The following is a 25143-nucleotide window of genomic DNA, read 5'->3' as shown; positions in this document are numbered from 1 at the left end:
TTGATTCTTCTGTTTGCAAAGGTCCAATTAAGTGGTGCCTTAATTGGCAAAACTGGTGATGTAAACAAGGGAAAAGAGCATCACACCAGAAAATGGGTAATTTTCTGAATTTATAAATGAATATATTTTTTGAGCGCTCATTGCTCTTGCCATTGTTTTTTAGGATTATCAAACTTTAAACGAGCAATTTAAAAAACAGTATTATTATAAGCTTTGACACGGCTGCACAGCTTAGCAAAGGAGATGGGGAAATCACTTTTTTCCAAAGTGAAATTAAATAAATTTTATTGATTCATATTTTTGCTGGTAAATGGGCTACAAATAGACTGTTTGTGTCCTATTAGATACAGTTCCAGCTGTTAAAACCAGAACTGGCAGCAAAGTAGGATTTTTACATTTGCTGCATAACTATGCAGCACGGCTTCCTTCTGCAATATTACTAAGATACAACCGAATGGGTTGCATATATCAAACCGTTTCCTTCAGCTGAGTATCTATATTGCACTTGCAGCATGTCGCAGAGAAAAAGTCTGAAACTCTTGCCATAATGTCAGCCTAACCTGGTAAAGCCACATTTGTGACACTGAAAACGCAACACAGCTCACTAACCTGTTAATCCTGTACTGCAGTACTTTCCTCGCAGGTGTAATCAGACTGCAGACATCAGTTATACTAGTTTTTTCTTTGGCTAGCTGCTAGTAGCATGCAATGTGGTTCAGTATGGCCTCAGTTTTGGAGCCCTGATTCCTGTATGTTATACTGGAATCCAAAAATTACTTTACTTTTATGACTGTACCGAGACCACTTCATGAGTCCAGTGTGATTCATCTGGACTGAACAAACAGGTTTCAAATTTCCCCAAGGCTTACTGGCAGTTAGTCGCACACAAGTGTCATTGTTCCCCCACTGTTTTCCTGTTGTACTGAGTTTATTTTTGGTCTTTAACCACTTGTGAAAGTCAGAAAGTGTGAAAGCGTCTGTTTGAGTTCCACTGGAGGAACAGACCCCTCTTCCTGTTTTGTACCATTGAAGAATCCAGCAGGTTTCCTGTGAACCCTGCCCAAAAACGCACTGTTGCTAGATAGGACTCACATCCAGGTTCTTGGTTGTGCTTGTTTAAGTTCACATGGCAAGCGATTTTGTGCTAACTTTCTGACATTGTTGGTTCGGTTTTCAGGTTGAATCTCAATGTTTTGCTCTGACTTGCTAAAAACTCCTCTCACCCACTTTAACAGTTAGCCACGTTAATGTCAGGCCAGGCTCGTTGGAAGGCTTTGTTTTCTCCATTGTAGAGCCCTCAGCTCTGCTTATTTGTTTTATTCATGATGCTACAACTCAGCACTGGAGCTCTTAGTCACCCAGTGAGTGTGTTATTTACATAAAGAGCCTATAAGCACTGGTACAGGGTTTACATTTTCATATCAGAAACCAAGAAGCAAGTCATTTTGCAAATGGTGTTTTCTGGTGTGATGTAACGTGCAGCGGTTGAACTGCTTGAGGAAGGCGGTGATGTCAGGGGAGCATGTTGGAGTGTTTTTTTGGTTTTTGTGCTGAGGATGACATGTAACTCAGTGGTGCCAAACTACACACCCAATTTGTTTATGCCCTGCAGAAACCTTTTACTAACAACTTTAATTTCACTCTGAATGCCAGTATTGTTTCTCACATTTAAAATACTTTTTATCACCCCAGGAGCGAGACGATACGACATCCGTGTCTGGTTTTAGGAGAATTTTGTCAGGATGTCATTTCTCTTCTGAATTTTGACGAGTCTTTAGAAAACCCGGCTTCTGATTTTAGCTTGTGTTTTGTGTTTTTATTAATGCACTTGTGCAGAACACTGTGTTGCTCTCACAAGGCTGTTGTATGTAACAGGAGAAGAAAGAAGCCTTTGTTCTAAAATGATTCAGCCCACTGTATTGATCGTGTGTATCACTTTGCCTAGAAACCAGCGCGAGAGCTACTCTTCCAGAATGTGCCCCCATTTCTGAAATCACACCACAAATATTTCAGAGACTTGTCCATTAGTGTGTCCTGAAGGGACTGCAAAATTCCACACCTCCTGCAAAGGATGTGTCCCTGGTTAACCCTGAAGCTCAAACCCTCGTTTAGTGAGAGAGCGGAAAAATCAGAGTTGAATGAAAAGATATAAAGCGAGATAGCCGAATACAGATCATGCATGGCGGATAGAAGGTGAGATTAGTTTCGCCACAACTCTTTTTTCATCTTTAGACATCTCCCTCAGTGGTTTATATCTCTGTAAGGACTGTGCAATAAAATACAGCTTTGGCTACACAGAAGAAAATTACTACAATGGTGACTTGAATTTTATCGTTGTATCATTTCAGCTAAATTTGAACAAATACAACTTCTCTAGGTAGATTTCCCCACACGTAGTCTTTAGTTGGGTAGGCCACCCAGGTATAATAATGGCAACCAAAGCATACCAGCTTGGCTTGGACCTACTGGCCTCGTGTTTTCTTTATGAGCTGGCTCACTGGTGAGGTAGCTTTTGTGATGTCCACAGTAGCTTTCAGCTGCTTCCCTCCGAGAACTCATCCAGCAGTTGGGTGAACTCCAATTCGACCATCTTTGATTGCAGTTGGTATTGATTCTTCTGTCCAGAGATCTGCTGCAAGCTAATGTGCCACTGTGGCAAACTTAAAGAGGCTGCACAGAATGAGGACTGCCAACAGTGGCATTTAAATTGGTCCCCTCTTTACCAGAAATGCATTTTTGAGCCATATCAGCTCTACATGGTCCACAATAGAGGCTCATTGAAGAGACAGACAATTATATTGGGCAGATATTCTCTGTCTTTCTTCCACAATGTACATGGCAAATATAAAATAGGACTGGGTTCAAATATTTTAGGTTCTTTAAATCTACTGTCCAGTTCAAGTGAGTGTATAGTCTTTCTGAATGGCCACACCAGAAGGCAGATTGAAAAGCAGTCATCACAGAGAGTGAAGACGCTCCCTAAAAATGCAGATAACGGGGCACACTTCCAGACAGACATTGATAGAGATGTATTGAGCTGTACTCATGAACTGTGACACATAGTTGAGTAAAAAATGGGGAAGAAAGAGGGTTGGAAAGAGAAAAACTTCTCTGTCTCCTCTTTTACATTCACACGGCTGGCCCATAATTGCATGAAGTTCGAGTGAATGTTGGGTTGTCTGCTTCAGGAATGTTAGAGAGCAGTGTGGACAGGCCATAATATCACTGCCAACTAAACCCTAGTCTCCGCAGTAGCTCCTTTAAACACTTCTTTGGCATTCTGCTTCTTGTGAAAATGCTCACTAAATCATATATCTCTGAAAACTGCAAATAATAAAAGTTGGTGAATGCCAAAGCATTGGCGAGTGCATTTGCTCATTTAGGCACGCTCGACCACCTGCCAAAAGAAATATTCTACATATCTTATGTTTGCTAGTTGGACAAATTGATAAAAATAGACCTTCATGTTTTACATTAGTAACATCATGTTGGTGTTGACAGTGCTGACTTCTGCAGGAATAGAGGGAGCTGGAGATTCCAGGAGACAGCTAGTTATTATCTCCCTAAATTTTTTTTTTAAATTTATTCCTCTTTCAAAAGAACATTGATTTGCAGAGTTTTGAGACATGCTTAGAGTCACTGTGTGAATTTAATTCATGCTAGCTTTCAGCCTTTGAGAGCTTTGTTCCCCTTCTACAATCATCGAGTAATGCATAATCCTGAAGCCTAAGTACAAGAGTAGAGAAAACACACATCACAACAGACCTTTAATAGATATTGCAAAAAATTTCCGGCTAGTCCAGCTGCTGCAATATTTCCCAACTTAAGCACGTCATCCGTCGTCTTGCACCAAATACCACATCTAGATGCATGCTAAATTTTTTTAAGCTACCAAATTCACTCCAACAGCGTAACCACATGTGGTCAAGTTCTCAATGGCACTACTTTTGCTGATAATACTGATCAAGATCTCTGTCAGCATCTGTGTACAACTGTCAAATGTTGCATCACACAACAAAAGGTTACAAGTCAAATGCTTTCTTAGATGAAAGATGTTGACGTGTATCGGTGTGTCGGGGCCTGTGATAATATTCTTGCCCTACCTCTGTTTCTTTTAAGAAATCAGGACATAAATGATTGTTATATATTTACAGATGTAGCCTTCCTTTGCTTTCACAGTATGTCTCTCTGATACAAGCAGGTTTTATCAGTTCAGTTCAGGCAATGTGAAAAAAAATCACCCTAATATAACCCAGGTTAGAGAGTTTGAATTCTGCTAACAGTGTTTAGAATAAGCCACATTTGTTTTCCCTGTATTCACTATTTCGCATTTACAGATCAATGAGTTATACTGGGTTGCTTATACACGTAATGGGGACTCTTTGTCTTTACATTATGTTCTAACCCAAGATTTCACACCTGACCTGTGGTCACCTGTTAACCTCACTTGTCAGTAAATAGACTCAACTTGTTTGTTAGAGTCAGTACCTCTGATCTCACAATATGTTACTGGAAATAGATGCCTGCCTGCTTAGGGTATGCGGATTAATGGCTTACTATAGTAAATCCATTAAAAACAACAGAAAACAAAAGGCTTAATATGTGATGTCAGGTGTCATTGTGTGTGCAAAGAAGCCTAAGGGCAGCTCCAGTGTAAAACCTGAAAAGAAACCCCCAAAACACCAATATGATATATTTGCTAACTGATTACGAGGAACTGAATGGGGATCGCTTTATATGAGGAACTGAATGTTTTCATGGTATATCAGTAAAGTAATGCCCACCATCAGGTAAATATCCGACAGTAGAACCCAAATGCTCCCATTAGCATTCGCCCAGTCCCGTGTCCAACATGATTATGGGTATTGCAAAGCAGGCTGTAACCAGGACTGGTTCCAGATAAGTAGATCAGACCTGACCTTCTAAAGAGATTCTCAAAATGTGATTTGGATTCTGACTTGGGCGAGGTCTTCTAATCTTAGTCATCACGGCAGCTCGCTGTGAGATAACCACCGCTGATTCAGTGGCCCTCACTGACCTCATGCATTCAGATGGACACGAGCTGCCCATAGCAGGTTTAACTGCCCGTCAAGCGAGGCTAGCTGGCAGAGCCTACATGCTACCATCTGTCACCGACAGACAGCTAGCCTCTCTGACCTCACACTGGCCATGTGAGGCTGAGCTGGGCTTGCCAATGCAATCTGTCACTCTAAGCGACCAGTAACCCAGGAGAGGGGGAGGGGAGAGCCACAAGCAGATTATGATTCATTTCTGTTGTCATTGCATCATACACAACTACCTCGGGATGCACCGATACTGATGGAGTATTTAGTATCTGTCCGAGACCAGCGCTAATTAATAAGGTGCTTTCCTCGCTGTGCAGAAGGGGCTGGGACTCCTTCTTGTGTGTGAGTGAGCATCTTAAACAAGAGCTTTAGTAACATAGAAATAAAGGGGGTAGTAGTTTGTTTTTTTTTTTTATAAATCTTTAGTGAAAGTAGGAACTGGAATTTCCAGATAAGTAAGAGAAATTATGAGTTTTGTTCCTTAAGCTGCAGATTCTTTCTCATTAAAAAAAAACATTTCCGCTTTCTCTGTGGTTAGTCTGTATTTTCTCGTCCATGTTGTTAGAGACCATGCAAACAGCCTCTCGCTTTCTACGCTGGTGCAGGGGGGCACAGAGGAATTTTGGGGAAGCTGAAGTAAACTCAGGAAACCAAAGACTGTTGAGGACATGGCTCGAGCTGCTTGCTGCACTGGGCTCTTCGTGCTCCTGCAGTCTTTGGTTAAATGCGTTCATAAAGGTGCTCTTGTGTTTTGTGCAGCTGCTTTTCACACGAGGGGCCTTTTTTGGTAATTCTGAAGCCTCCAATGCCCCAGCTGTGGTTTAAACATAGAATCAAAAGTAGTACATCTTAGGGGGAAAAATATATATATATTTATGTATTAAAAAAATCACAGGTCTACACAGATGTTTGCAAATTTAAACCCATCTTAAATTCAGGCTATGAACCACATTTACATTTTCACTATGCTGTTTTTGGCGGGAGAGTGATCTTCCAGATTCACCCCTACACGTTGGGCTAAGCGTCATTGCGAGTCGGTGTGGTGGTTTGCCGTCAGCGGTGCTCATCTGTCTGGTGACAGCTTGCAGGAGTGTCCTTTTCATTGTTTTAATCCCAGAGCTGCCCTCATAAGAGACATTTGAGAGTGTGGCAGTTGGAATTACATCAGCCGTGGAGGAGGTGGATGAGCTAGCTTTGCTGGTTATCTCTGCAAATGGTGCCAACATGAATATAGCATGCGCTAGCAAGGCCCACTAGTTGAGTTATGTGCATAGATCATGATCAGCAACATAGGCACAAAGGTCTCTCTTGCAAAGAAGCATAAGGGCTGTGCCATATCATATTGTTCGTGATGATGATGATGATAATAATATACATTTTTACATGATATGAAAGTGTCATATTTGTATGTCATTGCTAAAGCAACGTCATGTGTCTACAATACCTAGTGCTCACAAGCCCAGGCATGTCTGAGAGCAAGAGCCGTGTGTGCGAAAGGCATAGACGGTTGCTGTGTAGGGATAAAAGGAGTTTCTGGTTATTACACAAGTTAGGATGTAAATTTCCTGCAGAAGTCTAAATCAAGCTTTAATATTGAGTAGTAACCAGGAAGTGAAAAATAAATACTAGCAGCCATGTAAGCTGTGGTTGGCTGGAGAGTGATTTGTTTCTTAACAATGCAGCCCTGTAGTGTTCGTGAATATCAGGAGTTTTTTTCAAACCATATTTGAGCATGCTACACATGACTAGTGCTAATGAAGAGCTGTAAAGGCCGAGAACGGTTGAATAGTCTTGTGTTTGCTAAAAAACAAACAAAAAACTCAAGAAACTAAGCACTCCAGGATTTTAAAAAGAAGAGAGCCTCATCCAGGAGGAGCTTTGATGTTGATGTGTCTTCACTTAACAAGCAGATTATTTGTTTAACCACCGAAGCTGGCACAGAGTGGGCAAATCAGGATGGTGGTCTAAAAGCACCAAGAACTAATAGTTTGTTCTGCACCGAGGATGGAAATGCGTTTTATTTATTTATTTATCTTTAAGGGTTTTAAGCTATGAATATTGCAGATGTGTTAGTCTAGCCCCAGAATAAAAATACAAACATGGAAATGTGTTCGAGCCTTTAAACATCAATAACTACGCCGTCTTTTGTGATGTTGTTGCTGCTAATATTTTTGGTGGTGCAGTTTTCTACATGTATTCTGAATCGCTCCAGACTGATTGTAACCTTTGTCTTGCCTTTGCTTTCAGTGTGTCATTGTGGCAGCACAATAGGTGAGAATCAGATTTTCATGTGTGATTCTGTCTGGTTTCAGAAGAATTGGACACGTTATACAGTGAGAGATGATTTGAAATATGGTTTCCTTTAAATCATCCCATCCCCCACTGCCTGAATTTTCTTTCTGCTGCTCTGAAAATAGAGCCAAACCGTCAGGTCTCAGAGACACAGAGAGAGAGAGAGGCTTTAAATAGGAATGAGCCCCATTTTATCTGCACTGGTGCAGAGTAGAATCAGAGCAGCAGACATCACAGCTTGGGTCTCCTTTACGCATGATGCAGAAATACCTTTAAAGAACACCAAACCTAAATGGTGTATATTATTGTCACGGAGTGGGAGAGACAAGAAGGTGTGCAGTGGCAGTTTGTTTGAAGTTCAGTTTCATTGCATGCACCTGCCATTTTATAAAGGCTCCTCTGGCACATACTTTAGCAAAATAGAGTGTTCAGACTGTTCCAGTAAGGCCAGCGGCTCCTTTTGTTCACACAGCCAGTGGCTGTTCATAGCCTACCAATCCTCATAAAATACAGAGAAAACGACAGGCGATGTGCCAGAATGCTGTGCTGTAACCATACCACTAATGTCACACTTTACTGCACGTAATACCACTGTAATGAAAAGCGACGATTCCTTTTTTTTTTTTCTAATGGTGCTGGGAACCATTGGGGAATTTTTGATATATCTGCAGATACTGCGGCTAATAGTCAGTGCTACAGTCGGATTTAATGGTCGTTATTTGTGTAGTGAATTTACCTAACAAGTGTATTAATCTTGAATCACTGGTTTGGTATTAAATTTGATTGGTTTTGTATGACCTGCGCGCCAAGTGATTGCTGCTTATCCGGTCTTTAAGTCTGACGTCACTAGCCTTGTCTGGGCTCAAACGCCGCTGCAGGTCCCTAAATCAAACGATCATTGTGGCATCACTGAGAGTTGAAAAACTGTCTAAAGTCTATCATCTGTAATAAAATGATCAGCGTTCTGCTCTACCAGGTGTAACAATTAAGTTTAACATCCAGACATCCATGAAAACGGAATTTATGACATTTAACGGAGTTAGAAATTAGCAGGACGTTAGCTCGCTAGCTTCCATTTAAATACAATATAGCATGTCCTGACTGAGGGATTTTGGAAACAAATTAAGACGTACAGCTCTGCTATCACTTCCGACATAAATGAAGACAGAAAACTAAACAGGAGTGACGTTTGTAGGGTTACTGAAGTTTGGCTAGCTGGTATATAACGATGTGCAATGTGACCGCTAGCGACACAGCTATGTGAGCATAATATAAACACGCTAACTTTTTTCCACTCGATAAAAGTTAACGTGACAAATGTAATCGCATGGCAGGATGCTGTAAACAGACCAAACTTCAGCCAGGAGAACAACTGAGATAAGCCATCCACAATACGAGGTTAGTCATTAATATACTGCTGCATGGGCTGGGCTGTAGTTGCATCGTAAGGTTTTAAAAACTGAGCTTTAAAATGAATAGCGGTAATAAAAGCAGAGAGGTCGACAGTGATCACTGACTGTTTTTAGGGGCTTTTTGAAATTAAATAGAAGAAGATACAAAACATTAAACATGTTAACAACACAAAAGCCATATTAAACGCAGACTACTTTGGGCCCGGAAGCAGGATTCATCACATCATCACTTAAAGACCGGATTGATACATACGTGAGCTTTTGAAACAAATGTTGTGGAGGGGAAATGCCTCGGTAGCAGTTGTTCATCAAGTTTAGAAAGGGCTGTAACTGTGCCAACGCAGGATATTTTATTAAACATGCAGTGCTTTAACACCGAGTTAGAATTTGGGAACTTCTGTTTTTGTTTTTCAGTTTTAGTGCTAGTTCTTCCTTCTCCTCTTGGTGTTTGTCTGGAACAGTTGCATGAAGTCTACCAGAAAACTATCCTCTGCTCTCGCTGCGTCACCTCTGTAAACACTTTCCGAATTAACTTTTTTGGCTAAACAGCTAGTTTCTGGTCTTACTGAATAACACAACACTTCGCATCGTCATCATTTCATAGTATGATCTAGCAAATTTCAACCAGTAATGAACTCGACACTCACCAAAAGGCCTGTAGATTTTTCCAGTCGCATGAGCTCAGTGATAAACAACACAACCTTGACGCTTTCTCTGTCACTTGGTCAGGATGTGGAACTGAAAAGAACATCGTTGCCACAATTCTTTAGAGGTGAAATGTTTGGACTGCGAGCGGTTACTACTCTGTAGAATATTTTCACAAACTTTTCATTCATCAGTCTGGGCAATCAGATGGGAATTTGTCATTCATTTGACTAAACAGCTGAGTAGTAAGTGGCACAACAAAACATTTTTTAATTATTTTTAACTTGAGTGATGATGCAAGCTGTTTATTGACCTGAGTATTTAGAAATGTTCTGCACTGCTCAGAGAGGAAATTTTGTGTGAAGATTGCTATCTGCAGTCCATGGAATTGCAGTGTGTGTGGTGTAGCACAGTATCCTGTGATAGACACAAACTGTGTTGAAAAGGGGCACCAGTTGTGCAGTCTTAAAACTTACAGTCCTACTTCATTGTTACCAGAGAGTAAAATTTGTTGTTTGTGTTAGTGTTGAAAATAAAAAGGTTTTATGTTATTTTTTATTAACTCTGTTTGGTTGTATTTTACACGATTGAAGTCATTTTTTTGTGATAAGCATCTTAAAATAAAGTGCTTTCTTCATAATGTAGGAGATGCAATCTCAAACATGATTAAAAGGCAGTTGAAGTGAATTCCTTCTTATTGATTGGGGCCTTGTGAGTGATGGATGTCAGCTGATGAACCAAAGCAAATCTAATTTATTAGCGATATTGATTTCATATTGTGAAGGTCAGCCCCACATGCCCACCTGCCCCTTTATTCTTATTGGTGTGATTTCAGTCTTGCTTCCTCGGGAGCAACTCCATGGTCATGGCACAGGTCACATGCTGCAGTAATAGTCCTGTCCTGATTTTTGTTGTTGTTGTTGTTTGTTGGGTGGGTGGGTGGGATTATTGATTGTATGATTGTGCGTGTGTGTGTGTGTCTCCTACCCTCCCCCTCTCTCCTTGAGCAGTAACTAGATCTAACATTTACTGTACAGGCCAGTCTGCCACTGGCAGCACAGAGACAGAGAGACAGAGGGAGAGAGGCGAAGGGAAAAAATGTAGAGCCAGAGATTCCCTTCTCCTCTCCCATCCCCCCCTTTACTCTCCCACACTGTCAACACAGAGGCTCCTGGCTGCCGCTCATGGCTCCACAGCGCCACTGCAGTGGAGTGGTGGTAGAGAGAACTACAGCTCACTGTTTACAAACTAACATCACTGCTGTCAGGAGGGATTTGAGCAAAAGGTCTGAATGATCTCTGACAGGACCGTCTACAGGTTCCCCGTTAAAGGAAGCACAGCAGCAGGTGGCTGAAATTATACTCTGCTTTCATGCTTATTGATTGAGGCTCCTGGCCCAGCTCCAGTCTTAATGTGAGCACCACACATTACCAGTAACTGTAAGCTTTAATACCACATAATGTAGATTCAATGTATATCAATTAGCTTTTGTCAAATAAGCAAAAATTTTGTCAGGAGATGGCTGATATGAGCGTCTTCCTGTTTTTGAGGAATGTATTGGAACAATCATACTGTGCTCTTATAAGATCATAAATTTTCAGTGTTGGGCAGCTACAGTTGTCAAATAAACCAAAGATGCTTTTGCCTTTCACGTATCCCACTCTAGAACTATATGATCTATGGAAATAGAACTTTTTAGTTCCCGGGTCACTATACAAATGTGATGTAGTTATTTGAGCCTAACTGCTGAAGCAGTTGACCTCAAAGTTGCATTTCAGTGAAGAAGCAGTTGCTTTAAATTAGCACTGGGTGAGATTTATTTGTATAATATGCTACAGACTGACTGCGCTACTTTGTATCGATCCTTTCTCAGTTAAAATGGTGCACTGGTGTCTTTAATAGGTGGAGAGACCGAGAGAGATGGAAGTAGCTACCTAAATAGACATAGAGCAAGGTGCTGTCGGGTAGAATGAGGGCTTGCCACCTTGTTTTGTCACTTTATAATTTTCTAGCTTGTTAGCAGTTTACTGGACAAATGAATACTTTCTTGCAGGGTGCACAGACCTGGTAAACTACTTTAATTTCTTCAGTTGAATTACTCTAAAGCCCAAGAAGAGGGTGTGCACAGCTCGTGTGTCCTTAAAAACAAACAGAAAGTAAGAAGGATTCACTGTGTGGCTCCATTTAGCAATTGAGCTTCACAAGATGATTAAATTCAGAGTCGAGTTGACAAACATCACAAAAAATCCTTTAAAGAGAAGCAGATCCATTCAATTCGCAACCCTAAATATCACCAGCTGAGTCTGTTTCAGTGCAGTCTTGAGTAGGCTGTCATGAATTTGCTCATTTTCTTTCTACCGTTGTAGGTTGTTCTTTTGGATTGTGCTACATCATATCAAATTATATAATATATTCACTTTTTTTTACCAGTATTTTGTCCACGACTTTCCGATACATGATTACAAAATAGCTTGAGTGTAGTGGTGTAACTAGAGATGTGATCAGTAGTGGAAGTAGTAAAATTACTTTTTAAGGGTCTTGCACAGAGCAGTTTATTTTTGTGTCATTGTGGTATTTTTCAGAGGCTGATTGTCACACGTTACGTCAAGAAGGGCAACCGCAAAGTACATGGGTGTGGCTTGTTTGAAAAGTTAGCTTGCAGTATAACACTGTAGTAAACTGGAAGTGAAAGCAGTCTGACAGCTGCATATGATTTAATTATAATAAGAGGTCTAATTTAACACAGTGTGTCTGTGGTAGTGCCGTTTCATGGGGCTGCAGGAGGAACGGCTCATTTCAGCCCCAACAAAGTGTTGCTACTTTTGTAATTATGCTGAAAAGCTCAACTCTGAGATGGTTTCCATTATTTTGTCTGCCTGCAGTTTATCTGCCCCCTCAAAACAATCTGTTTGCTGACAGTTGTCTCTGTGGAAAACACAATCCTCTCTCTTTGGAGACAGAGGGTCCAGGCATAGATAAGTATCGCTGAGCCAACATGCCAGAGAACAACACCACCTCTTCTTCATCTGCTGTCTCCTGGGTTATGAACACATCCCCAGACAGCTCAGCCATGGCACCCCGTTCTCCGGTGAAGCTGATGCAACTGACTCGCTTTACTTTTTTGTTGTCGTCGTTACTGTGGAAAAACTACTCCGGATTCTCAAATACCATTTTGTGGAGCTTCAGCAGAAATCGTCAGTGAAACGGTGCATCTCGGGAAGGGCGCATACTTTTTAGTTCAATAACCGCAGAAATTTTCAAGCATCTCGTTTTGGAACCGCAACATTGCCTGACAGACTCACCACACACATGTTGAAGTGTGGAGCTGTTAGTCAGCTGTATTTACATGTGACAGAATGTCTTATTTTCCTCTCACACAGTGCACAGCCTCGGTTTAACATTGCACATGTGCAGACTGCTCATTTACAGGTACTCGCTGTCACACAGTGAACAGTTCAGACAGAGAGAGAAGTGGATTTGCTGCAGGAGAGTGAGCACTTGCACCTGGCAGCCAGTACTGGCCACATATCCAGAAAGTTGTTGAAGTACACGTTACTCAGTTCGTTTTTGAGAAGGGGGGGAACTGAACAAAAAAAAAAATTCACATTGTCCAATATCGTCCTGCTGTTCCCAATAAATAAAATGGAAGGTTATCAGTGCTTGTGGCTGCTGTTGCAATCTCATCAATTTTGTGATCTCATTAAAAATTAGGAGATATAAAATCAGGCCAGATCGTTTGTTTCTCTGGAATAAATTAGGGATTAATAAATGACCATGGTTAGCACCGTTGCCTCACAGCAATAAAGGTTCTGGGTTTGAATCTGCTGGCCAGTGAAGACTGTATGTAGGGCTGCGCGATATGGCCTAAAATCCATATCGCGGTATAATTTGAAGCATACGCAGTAACGATTTATTCTTTTCTTCTGTATGCCGTATTTTCCGCACTATAAGGTGCACTTAAAATCCGACAGTGTGCCTTATAATCCGGTGCGCCTTATATATGAATTCTGGTTGTGCTTACTGACCGCGAACAATTTTATGTGGTACACGGCGCTGAAAAATCTGTCAAATGTTTTTCTACGACTTTGGTAAGCTACGAAGCCGTACCGCTTGATGGATTGTCGGAGCATTACGGCTACCATAGTCAGGAGCCTCGCGGAGTAATCTGGGTCCAAAACTCCGTCTGCTTCAGGTCCCAAAATCAGTGAACACTGCGTCTTCACTGAGAGTTAAAAACTGTCAAAATTCTTTCATCTTTAATAAAACGGTCAGTGTTGCTGCTTTACCAGGTGTAACAATTAAGTTTAACATCCGGGCATCCATGAAAACAGAATTTATTAAATACAACAGTGTTAGAAGTTAGCAGGAAGTTAGTGGAAGTTAGCGCGCTGGTTTCGCTAGTTACCTAAACATGATCTACAATGTTCTGACTGAGAGATTTCTGAAAAAATTAAAACATACAGCTCTATTATCACTTCCAACATAAATGAAGACAGAAAACTAAACAGCAGTGACTTTTCGGGTTACTGAAGTTGGGCTAGCTGGTAGATAATGATGTGCTACGTGATCGCTAGTGACACAACTATGTTAGCATAACAAACACAGTGAAGCTGGAAAATGAGCGCTAACTTTTTTCTACTCGATAAAAGTTAAAGTGAGTGTTCCCGATGGTTAGGGACAAATGTAATCACATGGCAGGATGCTGTAAACGGACCAAACTTCAGTCAGGAGAACAACTGAGATAATTCATCCACGATAGAAGGTTAGTCATTAATATACTGCAACAACATGGGAATAGAGCATCTGCGAGAGAATTCAACATTAATAAATCAATGGTACGGAAGTGGAGGAAGTGCAGTTTTTGGCTTTCCTCATATTCCAAAACGTGCTTCGTCTCTTTGCTATTACTGTCACCGCATAATTTGCAGATGATATTGTTTGCAGCCGCTGCAATGCTTTTGACCAAAACAGGTGAAGCTTGATGACACCATTAACATGCGGTATCGCGGTATAGTCAAAATCTCTACCGCTGGCCAAATTCATGTCGTTTCTACCAAATACAGTTTATACCGCCCACCCCTAACTGTATGTGTGGAGTTTAATGTTGGCCCTGTGGTTCCTTCCTGCTTCTTCTCACAGTCCAATAACGTGCTCATTTGGTTAACCCGACTAACTTCCAACTGACAATTTTATGTTGTGCCATGGTGCATCTAGCCTCTTACTCGGTAATAGCTGGGGATATGAATTGGATAAGCAGTTAAGAAAATGGTGTTTGGATAGAAATAAAACAAACAACAACAAAAAGGTAGTGGCATCACATTGTGATTTTTAAATGTCTTTTTCTGTCATTAGATCTTTATCAGAACGGCAGAATGAAAAACAGAATATCTGCTCAAGGAAGAAATCCATGAGTAATTGAATTTTTTGGGATCTGCTCTACTCTACTACAATACTGATGTTTCACAGTTGTAGTGTGTAATTGTGTCTTATTTTTCGTCGCTTCGACCGGTTTATCAGGTTGTCATTAAAGGAAACTTCTCCCCCCTCCCTTAGCTCAGCATCCAGCAATGCTAAGGCCACTGCTCAGTGTACGGAGATGTTGAGCTGTTCCAGATGACGCAAGGTTAAAATCCTCTGAAAAGAAATGTGTCCACAGTACCCAGGAGAGTTTCAATCACTTAACTACCATTAAATGCACAGAGAGACTCCTGCTGGGAGGCGAGTGGGGGGGCTGCAGACGAGGAGCTCCAGGCCTGATTACTCTCTGGGGGAAACAGGCTTTGAACTGGTCCTTGTTTGGAATCGGCTCTCTGCACTTGTTAACCCCGCAGTTGTTAAACTTGCGGTTCCCAGCCATATTAGTTGACACACAAAGGCAACGTCAAATCATGTGACATGTGCTTGGGCGCACACACGAAAGGAGTCCTACCAGCAGAAGTGTTTCTGTCCTGCTGATTTCCTTCCCGCTCGTGTTTTTCAGTTGAGTAGTTTGTAGTGGGCCGGTGCCCAGATGACTGCATCAGATGTTAAATATGTGGTCAGAGGGAACAGAGCAGCTTGGGGTGTGGGCACACTGTGAATAAAACACCAACTGAGAAGTAATTGTAACACATATTAACGTACAGCCAGCATGGTCTGGATCACATTGAAAAAATAAAGACGTCAACTGATGTAAACTAAACAGACTGCTGGTCCAGCTTTAGTTAGCACCAGTGCAATAGCATGTGTTTAATCTGCCTGTTGTTAAGCTATAAGCTGCAGCTGTTATTTTATTTTATTTTATTTTATTTTATCTTTGTCAATTTTGTGCTTGTGTTAATTAATGATGTCAGTGTGCCATACATTTAGCCATACAGGCTATTCTTCATCCCTGGCAGGCTGATGCCACAAACAAGAAACGTAAACGCAGAAGGATTCAAGCGCAGAGCAAAGTCAGAAACACATAAATGATCAATCAATGACATAATCAGATAAAATATTAAACAGTAAAAGCCACTTAGAGTGCTCATGAGCACAGACAATAGCACGACCAGAGTGACTAAAATGCAGACAAACAGTAAAACAATGACACTCCATCAGATGTCTTGACTCACAGGCATGTAGACACGCTGTCTCAGTAAATACATGAATCAGTGCCTCAATGTGATTGTTGTTTTTAAAAATGTAATCAAATTGTTGGTGCTAAACTTTCTTTCTTACTTCGTTTTATGTGCCCCCATGTGTTGGTGTAGATCCCCACCTCCCCACCCTGGAGAAATGCAGGATAATTCTAAGGCCCTGCAAGACGAGGGTCATGTGATCATGTTGTGCACTGAGGCAGCTGTAGGCTATGTACTTTGCTACCAGTGACGTGATTAAGTATGATCGAGGAGGTCCAGTTTAAAGCTCTGTACATGCGCTAGCTCTGCAGTAATTTCCTTTTCCACAGTAACATCAGCTGTAAACTGACTTTGTGTTTGAGCTTAAATAACTGGTGAGATTTCCCCTTCACTGATGAACCTCTCTCTGTTTTCCAGGCTAGGTGTGTGTGTGCTGACCTCATGGTGTAACAGGAGTAAAGATGAGCATTAGCAGTGATGAGGTCAACTTCCTGGTCTACAGATACCTACAGGAGTCAGGTATCCAGCTCCAGTTCTTCTCCTCTTCATGAAAACCTTTATCGTTTTTGTAATAGTTCTTTGCTTTTCTACCAACATGGCTCATTATAATTTTCATTAACAGACTTAGTTTTCATCACAACAAATGTGTGTTTTTATTCACTAATGATGATTAAAATGAGCTGTATGAATCAACAGTACTCTTTAAAAGTTTGTTATAAAAAAGTAAATCGGAAATGTGAACACCGAAAAGCATTTATCATGTTTTTTTGTTGTGTTTTTTTTTTAAAGAAGGGACTGAATTAAACACAAATTGAGCAAGAAGACAGTTTCTGATATTTCTAAAAAATGTCTCTTCTAAGATATATTATTATTTATTTGTTTGGGTGGAATTTAATCCTTTTTTTCAGGATCTGTTTTCATTACATTTATAAGATGAGAAATCAGTTTCTTTTTTTCCTTGTTGTACTATAGGCGGTAGGGTAGTCAGCAGATGCCCGAGCTGCCTGTCAGGTTGTTGGGTCATCTTTGCCACTTTGTATACACAACACGGTCAGTGTGGTGCTGCTTGTTGTTTAAAAGCAGAATATAATGACGCCATTGTAAACAAGAGTGCTTAAAAGAGGACAAACAGCACAGGCTGTCTGCAGTGTTTTAGACAGACGTCATCACACAGTCAGAATGAATCATACAGCCGGACCGGTGTCTGTCCATCGCTTAATCAGATGGGTCGAAATAACATCATGCCTGCCACCTGTGTTGTATGGATTTAGGGAAACAAGGAGAAACCAGGAGAAAAGCGGTGAAGGTTAAGGAGGCCCTTAGCTTGTTAAGCGATGTATCGATCACGGTTTTTAATGTGCAGCTTTTGTCTGTCAAAAAAGAGACAGACAAAAAATGGTCACCTCTCATTCCGCGCCACTACAGTTTGTTTTTACTGCTTATGTGCAGCAAGTCTATAAGATGAGCCCCCAGTTTGGTGTCCCAAACACCAAATACACACTAACTGAATAGTGTCACTTTGGGGTTTTTGTCTTTTCTTTATAGCAACTAAACCAAACTACATAGCAACATGCTAATGACCTCGTGCTGCAGACGGACCAGATGTGCTGTTGGTTGAAGTTTTATCTGTGTATATCTTCTTCCTGTTCTATGATGGTGTTTGTCTCTGCCCGTTATTGAGAACAATTTAACCTTCATGCAGTGTCTTCCTTGTGCCAGTGTGTTTACATGGGTCTAACCACAGCACTGTAGCTAGCCACCAGGTCAACTAGCCCAACTTCGCCCACCGCCCAAACTTTGCTGGTATTTAGTCACTCAGGACATGGTACGTAGCTCTAGATGTTAAAAGGCTAGCTAACTTACCGCTAACTTCCACCTCTTCTAAATCCTCTTTTTTTTTGCATGCCTGGACGTTGAACTTCAACACCGGGGAAAACAGGCACTCATCATTCAATTGGTGCGGAAAGAATTTGGACTGGTTTTAACCCTTAATGCTGCCTTAGTGTTAATTGGCAATGTGGTAGATAGTAAGATCATTAAGAGCCATTTGCATTTCGTTTTATATAAGTTTGGTCCTGACTTGAAGTAAAGGCAGAAGTTATCTGGAATAACCATTTTGCAGATATCACAGCAGAAATGACAGATTAGCTATGGACCATCATAAGGATGATCATTTAGATGGTTGATCAGATATATTTGAACTGGAGTCGATCTGTTGGAAGGCAACACTTTGAGGATGTAGACAAAAAAAGGCTTAAACAAAACTGCTCTGCTGCCGAGTGATGAGGAAAACTTTGGCCGCAAAGAGTGGGACCTGTTGAGATCAGATTTGTTGTGTACACAGATGAGAGTCGTCTCAGCTGTGGATCTACAACTAATGAATCAGAGGTTTTGAGAAATATTATTAAGAGGAGAAAGAAGTCGACCAGCTCTAAAATTAAAAGGGTGACCAGCTGTCCAAATTAAGGATGAGCTCAACAATAATCACATGATAACAGAAAAATCTCCACAGCTTCTTACATTTAAGCAAATATGGGCGGTGATGAAATTAGTTGGCAAGTATTTCTGGATTTGTGTTCTCAGATTTTGCCTTTGGGGCCGGCGTTGCAGCCAGCAGATATATGGATAACTGATACCCTGAGCCAAAACTTCTTGTTCTGTATTTATAGTCCAACAATGAATGAAGATAAATCATCATTACAAGAGAGCTGATGGTTTTGAGATTTAAATTCAGTCAAAGCTTTTGTCCTGTTTCTCCACACACAGGTAGCTGAGAGGTTGTACATCAGAACAGAAAGACGGAGATGTCTGGATTAGATAATTCCATTTGTTTATGGGATACCTTTTAAACGTCACCACATTTCTACAAAAGCACTTTTATGCCTACATGTCAGTGGCAACCATAAACAAAACTTCGTATGTCTGACCAGTTCCCGTGAACGCAGCATCTCAGCAGTAGGTCAGTCCACTATTTAGGTCTAGATGTTACCTGCAGATTGACAGAGGTGAGGGGGGCATGCGGTTGTGACGCAGCAGTTCTTGTTCTCCAACAGCAACGACTTCACAAACATGTTACTAACAAGTCAGAGGTCGAGCATTTTCTTTATTAATACGTCGACTCTGCAGAGGGTCAGTAACTTTCATCACCACAAAACCTTAAGGAAAAAAAGGGTTGACTTTTATAAAAAAGTATTAAAAGGCGATTAAGACTGAAAACCCCCCCACAACTTGTAGTTCTTCACTGTGTTGAAATCGAAGGGAGTATTATTTACTAATATTCTTTTCTTCTCCTCTTTAGGGTTCTCCCACTCAGCATTTACCTTTGGCATAGAGAGCCACATTAGCCAGTCCAACATCAATGGTGCTCTGGTTCCCCCTGCTGCCCTGATCAGCATCATCCAGAAGGGCCTGCAGTACGTGGAGGCTGAAGTCAGCATAAATGAGGTGGGACACAAACAAAGAACCTTTAACATCAGATAATAATTCAAGTCTTTCTAAATGGACTATCAGGATGTCATTCCCATATTAATCTGATATCAAAGGGAATCTGTAAATGTAATATAGACAGAAGCCTGTCAGCTTCTTTCACCAGCTTCTAGAGAAAGAGCTATCAATCTGTCAATCCTTTCCGTTCAAACTGGAAATGAGTCCTGATTCAGACAAACTTGTGTTTGTGTTTCCGCTCCAACCCGATTTCTTCTCTGGCTCCGCAGGATGGCACGCTATTTGACGGCCGGCCCATTGAGTCCCTGTCCCTGATCGATGCGGTGATGCCGGACGTCGTTCAGACGAGGCAGCAGGCTTACCGGGACAAAATGGCCCAGCAGCAGGCTGCAGCTTCAGCGCCGGCGTCGACCACTGGGGGCACTATCCCTGGCAATGCCAAGAACGGAGAGAATACTGCCAATGGGGAGGAGAATGGAGCCCATGCCTTAGCAAGTGAGTGAAATGATTCGTATGATTTTTGGGATTGGGGAATTCTTTTAACAGAGACTTGTATTTATGTTATTAATTAAAATGATGGAATATTATTACATTTTTTATGTATTCACTCATTGAATTTTGTGGTTTTTCATGCCTGATCCATCAACTCTGTGTTCAGATAATCATGCAGACCTGATGGAAGTGGACGGCGATGTAGAGATCCCTCAGAACAAAGCCATGGTCTTGAGGGGCCATGAGTCAGAAGTCTTTATTTGTGCCTGGAATCCAGTCAGCGATCTGCTGGCATCAGGGTGAGCCTTCCTTCCACTTTTGTACCACGTTAATGTTCAAGTCATGAAGCAAACAAGTTGAAAAAAGAGACTAAACATGAATTAATGCTTAGTGTCAGTTTGACCTGAATGTAGTCTTATGACTTGCCTGGTTGTCTCAGTGCACCAGCTGGTGGTACAACTTGGTATTACATGAAAGTGCAGCACAGCCCTATTTTAATTTCAGTCGAGGTCACCTCAACACTTAACGCAGGTGTTCTGCCCATGAGCAATAAAGTGACGCTTCAGATTTATAACAGAGATCTTTGCTTTGTACAAATGATATGTAAAGATGTGCTATAATGTTGCAGGTTACTTTTTCAGATGGTAGTCTGATGTGTGTGTGTGTGGGTGTGTCTCAGGTCTGGCGATTCGACGGCTCGTATTTGGAACCTGAGTGAGAACAGTACAAGCAGCTCCACACAGCTGGTCCTGAGGCATTGCATACGAGAGGGAGGACAAGATGTCCCCAGCAACAAAGACGTCACCTCACTAGACTGGAATGTGAGTACACACAGGCACACACAAACACACCGAATGTAACACGAATCACCCTGCTCGTGTGGATTAATTCACAATCCGTAACCTCGAGAAGTTTGTGGGATATTTTTGAATTTCAAAGGGCTGCTTGATGTGTTTTCTAAAAGGATTCTGGTAGTTTTTAATGTTCGGTGTCATTTTTAAACCCCTATTTGAAGAAGAAGAGAAACACTTTTGTTGCTAACGCTTATTGTTGTGAACACCTCAGCACGAGACATGCATCCTAAAACAAAAACAGGCTAAGCACAGGCTGTACCCCATGCACAGTCCTGTCAGCAGTGCCCTCCAAGAGCATGGTAGTAATAACGTTTGATGTTAGATAAGATATAAAAAGATATGTGAAAGAAAAAGAATCCACTATCAACTTTAATTTAAGGCTCCTGCTGTGCATTTTGCTACTTTACCAAATAGGTTGATTGTCACCACTGTTAGGTGTGGCAGTAGACGGATGGTTCATTTACTCATCTCCCACTCATGTTTTTTGAATGTTTCTACCTATGAGCATTTGCCTGGGGTCGAGCATTTAAGCCTCGCCTCTTTATCAGGTAATATGTAATGCAGTCACAATCCCAGCCATTTAAAGAAAGAAAGAAAGTATCAGTAAAACATGGAGGCCTGTGTTGGTGCTTCTGAAACTGCCCCATGTGTCTTTATTTGTGATCGCAGAGGATGGCAGTAGCTGACTGAACTTTACAGAGTAAACTCAGGTTTTTTAATGTGCGCATGTTTCTCCAGTTACTTTGGCCTGGCCTCCATGCTCCAGCAAGACAGCATGCCCACACCCACTCTATCAACCAAAACTTTAAGCAGTCACAAAATCCAGGAAGTCTTACTAGCCAGATCAGTCACCAGATTGAGACTGCGGCGAGGGTGTAGAAAACCCTCGAGGCCTATTAAAGCATTTCCAAAGAAGATACTAAACAGGTTTTTTTTAACCGTCTTATAAAATGACAACATGTAGGTAGATATAAAGAGCAAAGAAAAAATAAATTAAAAAGGTTCCTTCATATGTACTGAATTGTCAGCATGTGCTGAGTATTTTAACTGTTGGAGTTATCAGACGATGCATTCTTCCTTCAGTCCAGCCTCTGGGACATAAACCAGAGCCAAAGGCAGAGTCAGAAATTTCCTGGAAAGCATCCATGCTGATGGAGAAAACAGACCTCTGTTATAACACCAGCTGACGCTCATTCGGCCTGAAATATTTGGACACATGCTGTAACTGAAGAACAGGACTTGGGTCAGTAAATGTGTCGAAATCAGGCTCTCATTTATATGGAAACATCTCTCTCTCTCTCTCTCTCTCTGGCAGAGCGAGGGCACACTGTTAGCGACGGGCTCTTATGACGGCTTTGCCAGAATATGGACAAAAGATGGTGAGATGGCTTTAATTGATGTTACATTCACACTTATTAATGTGGTGTAATCGCTGGAATGCTTTGGGAATTGTGACGTGAATAGTTTGCCACATGCTTTAGTTAATCCTTGAACAATGCTTCCACCTAGAGGCAGGTTTACAGAATGCAGTTATTTTTCCCCCCTGCTCTGTATTTCTTTTCAGGCCTTTAAATTCTTTTTTGCATTTAAAGCTGACACGTGTTGTTCTCGGTCTACTCCACAGGTAACCTGGCCAGTACTCTCGGCCAGCACAAAGGTCCCATCTTTGCCCTTAAGTGGAACAAAAAAGGCAATTTTATCCTGAGCGCAGGCGTAGACAAGGTAAACCTGTAAATCAGCTCTAGCGAGAAATAACTTTAAGAATAGTTTCTTATTGTCTTGTGAGGTAATATTTTACTCTAGTCACACTAAGTGTACATGTCTCCTGACAGACAACAATCATATGGGATGCCCATACAGGAGAAGCCAAACAACAGTTTCCTTTCCACTCAGGTAAACAGACGAGACACCCAACAAAACTAAAATAAAAAACTGTTTGTTTTTTGCTTCTTCTTTTTTTTTGTTCCTGTCTAATATTCCTCTCTCCATCCGCCCACAGCTCCAGCACTTGACGTGGACTGGCAGAGTAACAACACGTTCGCCTCCTGTAGTACAGACATGTGCATCCACGTCTGTAAACTGGGGCAGGACCGACCCATTAAAACATTCCAGGGACACACAGTGAGTAGATTTGTGTTCATGTGCATCTTCCCAAAGCAAAGCACACTGATCACATATATAATGCTTTAGCTAACCTTCGTCTCCTCTCTGCTTCCAGAATGAAGTAAATGCAATCAAGTGGGATCCCACAGGAAACCTCCTAGCCTCCTGCTCAGATGACATGACGCTGAAGGTGAGTCGCATCGCTGCAGCTCTTCACTTCCAAATGAAGAACTTGATGATGATGACAAGAGATTAAAACATTTAGGAAACAGCTGAGCTATAAATCAGCATTCAGGCATTATAGTAACTTTCTAACCGTTAAGACGTGCTGTAGGCTTCTTGAATGCAATGGTTAAATTTTAATAATTAGTTCAACTAAAATCGAAAGCTTTTAACTTTCTTTGGGATTTTGCGTCTCTTCAGATCTGGAGTATGAAGCAGGACGCCTGTGTCCACGACCTGCAGGCACACAGCAAAGAAATCTACACCATCAAATGGAGTCCCACTGGCCCTGGAACAAACAATCCCAGCGCTAACCTCATGCTAGCCAGGTGTGTGTGTGTGTGTGTGTGTTAGAAACCCAAGAAGTAATTAAGGACACATCAGGACACTTTCAGCTCTGACAAGACTTGATTTTAAACATTGATTTAAATGGAAATGATGGTGTGTTGAACAGCCTGCCATTGCCTGTGGCAGCTGATCCATTGTGTGCACGGCCTTTTTAATACCGTCTGGTTTATCTACATGTTGCCGCTGACTGAGCAACACCTCCGACACTCAGTTTAGAAAGCTTTCAGGTTAAGTATACACATTCAAATTAAAATGGGCTGGTGTTTATATAACGCTTCTCTAGTCTTTACTGACCACTAGTGCTTTATTCTCTACACTTGAACTGCCTCACATCCGTGATCAGTGTAGAATCATCTGCTGTGCAACTAGCTAATGAGCTAACTAGCTAATAATAAACATATGTTTGACTCAGCACTAGCTGTGTTGTTTCCGAGCTAAATCAACTCCATGTTTTACAAAGCGCTCAGGTTTTAAATTAACACAGGAGAGTGAAACGTGTTACAGTTTCTGCCAAAGTGAAAGCTGCAGTTCAGCACATTTTCCCTTCAATATGTGAGATATTTCTGAACCTCCCCCTCCTTCCACAGCGCATCATTTGATTCCACCGTCCGTCTTTGGGACGTGGATAGAGGCATCTGTATTCACACGCTGACCAAACACCAGGAGCCCGTCTACAGTGTGGCTTTCAGCCCTGATGGTCGCCATCTGGCTAGCGGCTCCTTTGACAAATGCGTGCACATCTGGAATACACAGGTAGGAGGAGGACGGTGTATGTACTGTTCAAAGCTCTGAAATAAAACAAGTAGTTCGATTAAAATAACACTCGTTTGCACTGTGTCTGCAGACGGGAGCTTTAGTCCACAGTTACAGAGGGACAGGGGGAATCTTTGAGGTTTGCTGGAACGCAGCGGGGGATAAAGTGGGAGCCAGCGCATCAGACGGATCTGTAAGTCCACACACGACTGTTTTAAGGCTTTTTTTGTGATCGTTTTAGTCTAACAGATGGACCTCTGCTCTGTTCCAGGTGTGTGTATTAGACCTTCGGAAATAGTGCTGCCGTTTGTTGGAAGCCATGGACCGACCATGAATGTGTACATAGCCAAATGACTGTCCCTGCCTGCCCTGCCCTGCGTACTGCTCACGCTTACGACTTCGGCCCCGCTCACCGACAGACAGGAAGCAGGGAACAGGAACAGGAATCAAGCACCCGACACAGCAGGTCCAGACACAGGGGTGAACAGACGGACGGTCAGACACAGATGGATAAACGTGCTGATGGAAGCGGCCCTCTCTGTCTGCGCAGACTCTTAAAGAGATGCAGGAGGGACACGGCGAAAAAAGAAAAAGGAAAAAAACAAAACAAAACAAAAACACACACAAAAAAAAAAAAAATCAAAAAAACAAAACTGATAGACAAAAAAAAAAAAAAGAAGTTACAGATCCGTATATGTACCAAAATTTGGAAGCTGTTTTGCTTTTTTCGATCTTTAAACCATGCTCATCGTCATCAAAATGAAAAAGTATGAAAAAAGTGTTGATCTTTGTTACTAGTCGGATCTCATCGTGCGGACATATCTCCACCACAAAAATAGGATGGCACTTAGTTTTTTTTAAATTTCAGAACTCTCGTTTCAATGTTTTTATATTTTCTATCTTTGGGGGGAAG

At 41.6% G+C, this 25143-nt stretch overlaps 1 protein-coding gene across 2 annotated transcripts in view; it reads left to right on the top strand.

The window, feature by feature from the left end:
• The window catches only part of tbl1xr1a (TBL1X/Y related 1a), a 45482-nt gene extending 20347 nt beyond the window's left edge, over window positions 1–25135 (top strand). Inside the window, exons 1-15 of one of the 2 annotated variants that reach the window (XM_063467944.1) lie at window positions 5327–5408; window positions 16432–16533; window positions 19313–19458; window positions 19728–19953; window positions 20117–20249; window positions 20630–20771; window positions 22120–22183; window positions 22429–22526; window positions 22637–22697; window positions 22804–22925; window positions 23023–23097; window positions 23331–23458; window positions 24065–24230; window positions 24322–24423; window positions 24502–25135. In XM_063467944.1, coding sequence (XP_063324014.1) covers window positions 16476–16533; window positions 19313–19458; window positions 19728–19953; window positions 20117–20249; window positions 20630–20771; window positions 22120–22183; window positions 22429–22526; window positions 22637–22697; window positions 22804–22925; window positions 23023–23097; window positions 23331–23458; window positions 24065–24230; window positions 24322–24423; window positions 24502–24528 — 1548 coding nt within the window. In that variant the 5' untranslated portion in view covers window positions 5327–5408; window positions 16432–16475 and the 3' untranslated portion in view covers window positions 24529–25135. Of the gene's footprint in view, window positions 1–5326; window positions 5409–16431; window positions 16534–19312; window positions 19459–19727; window positions 19954–20116; window positions 20250–20629; window positions 20772–22119; window positions 22184–22428; window positions 22527–22636; window positions 22698–22803; window positions 22926–23022; window positions 23098–23330; window positions 23459–24064; window positions 24231–24321; window positions 24424–24501 lie in introns of those variants that run through there. The other variant, XM_063467943.1, reaches the window with a different exon arrangement.
• Window positions 25136–25143: the final 8 nt, after the last annotated feature.

This window comes from Pelmatolapia mariae, linkage group LG23 (genome assembly GCF_036321145.2).
Source record: "Pelmatolapia mariae isolate MD_Pm_ZW linkage group LG23, Pm_UMD_F_2, whole genome shotgun sequence".
Taxonomy (NCBI): domain Eukaryota; kingdom Metazoa; phylum Chordata; class Actinopteri; order Cichliformes; family Cichlidae; genus Pelmatolapia; species Pelmatolapia mariae.
The sequence above is the reverse complement of the archived record's forward strand: the minus strand, read 5'-3'. Positions and strand labels throughout refer to the sequence as shown.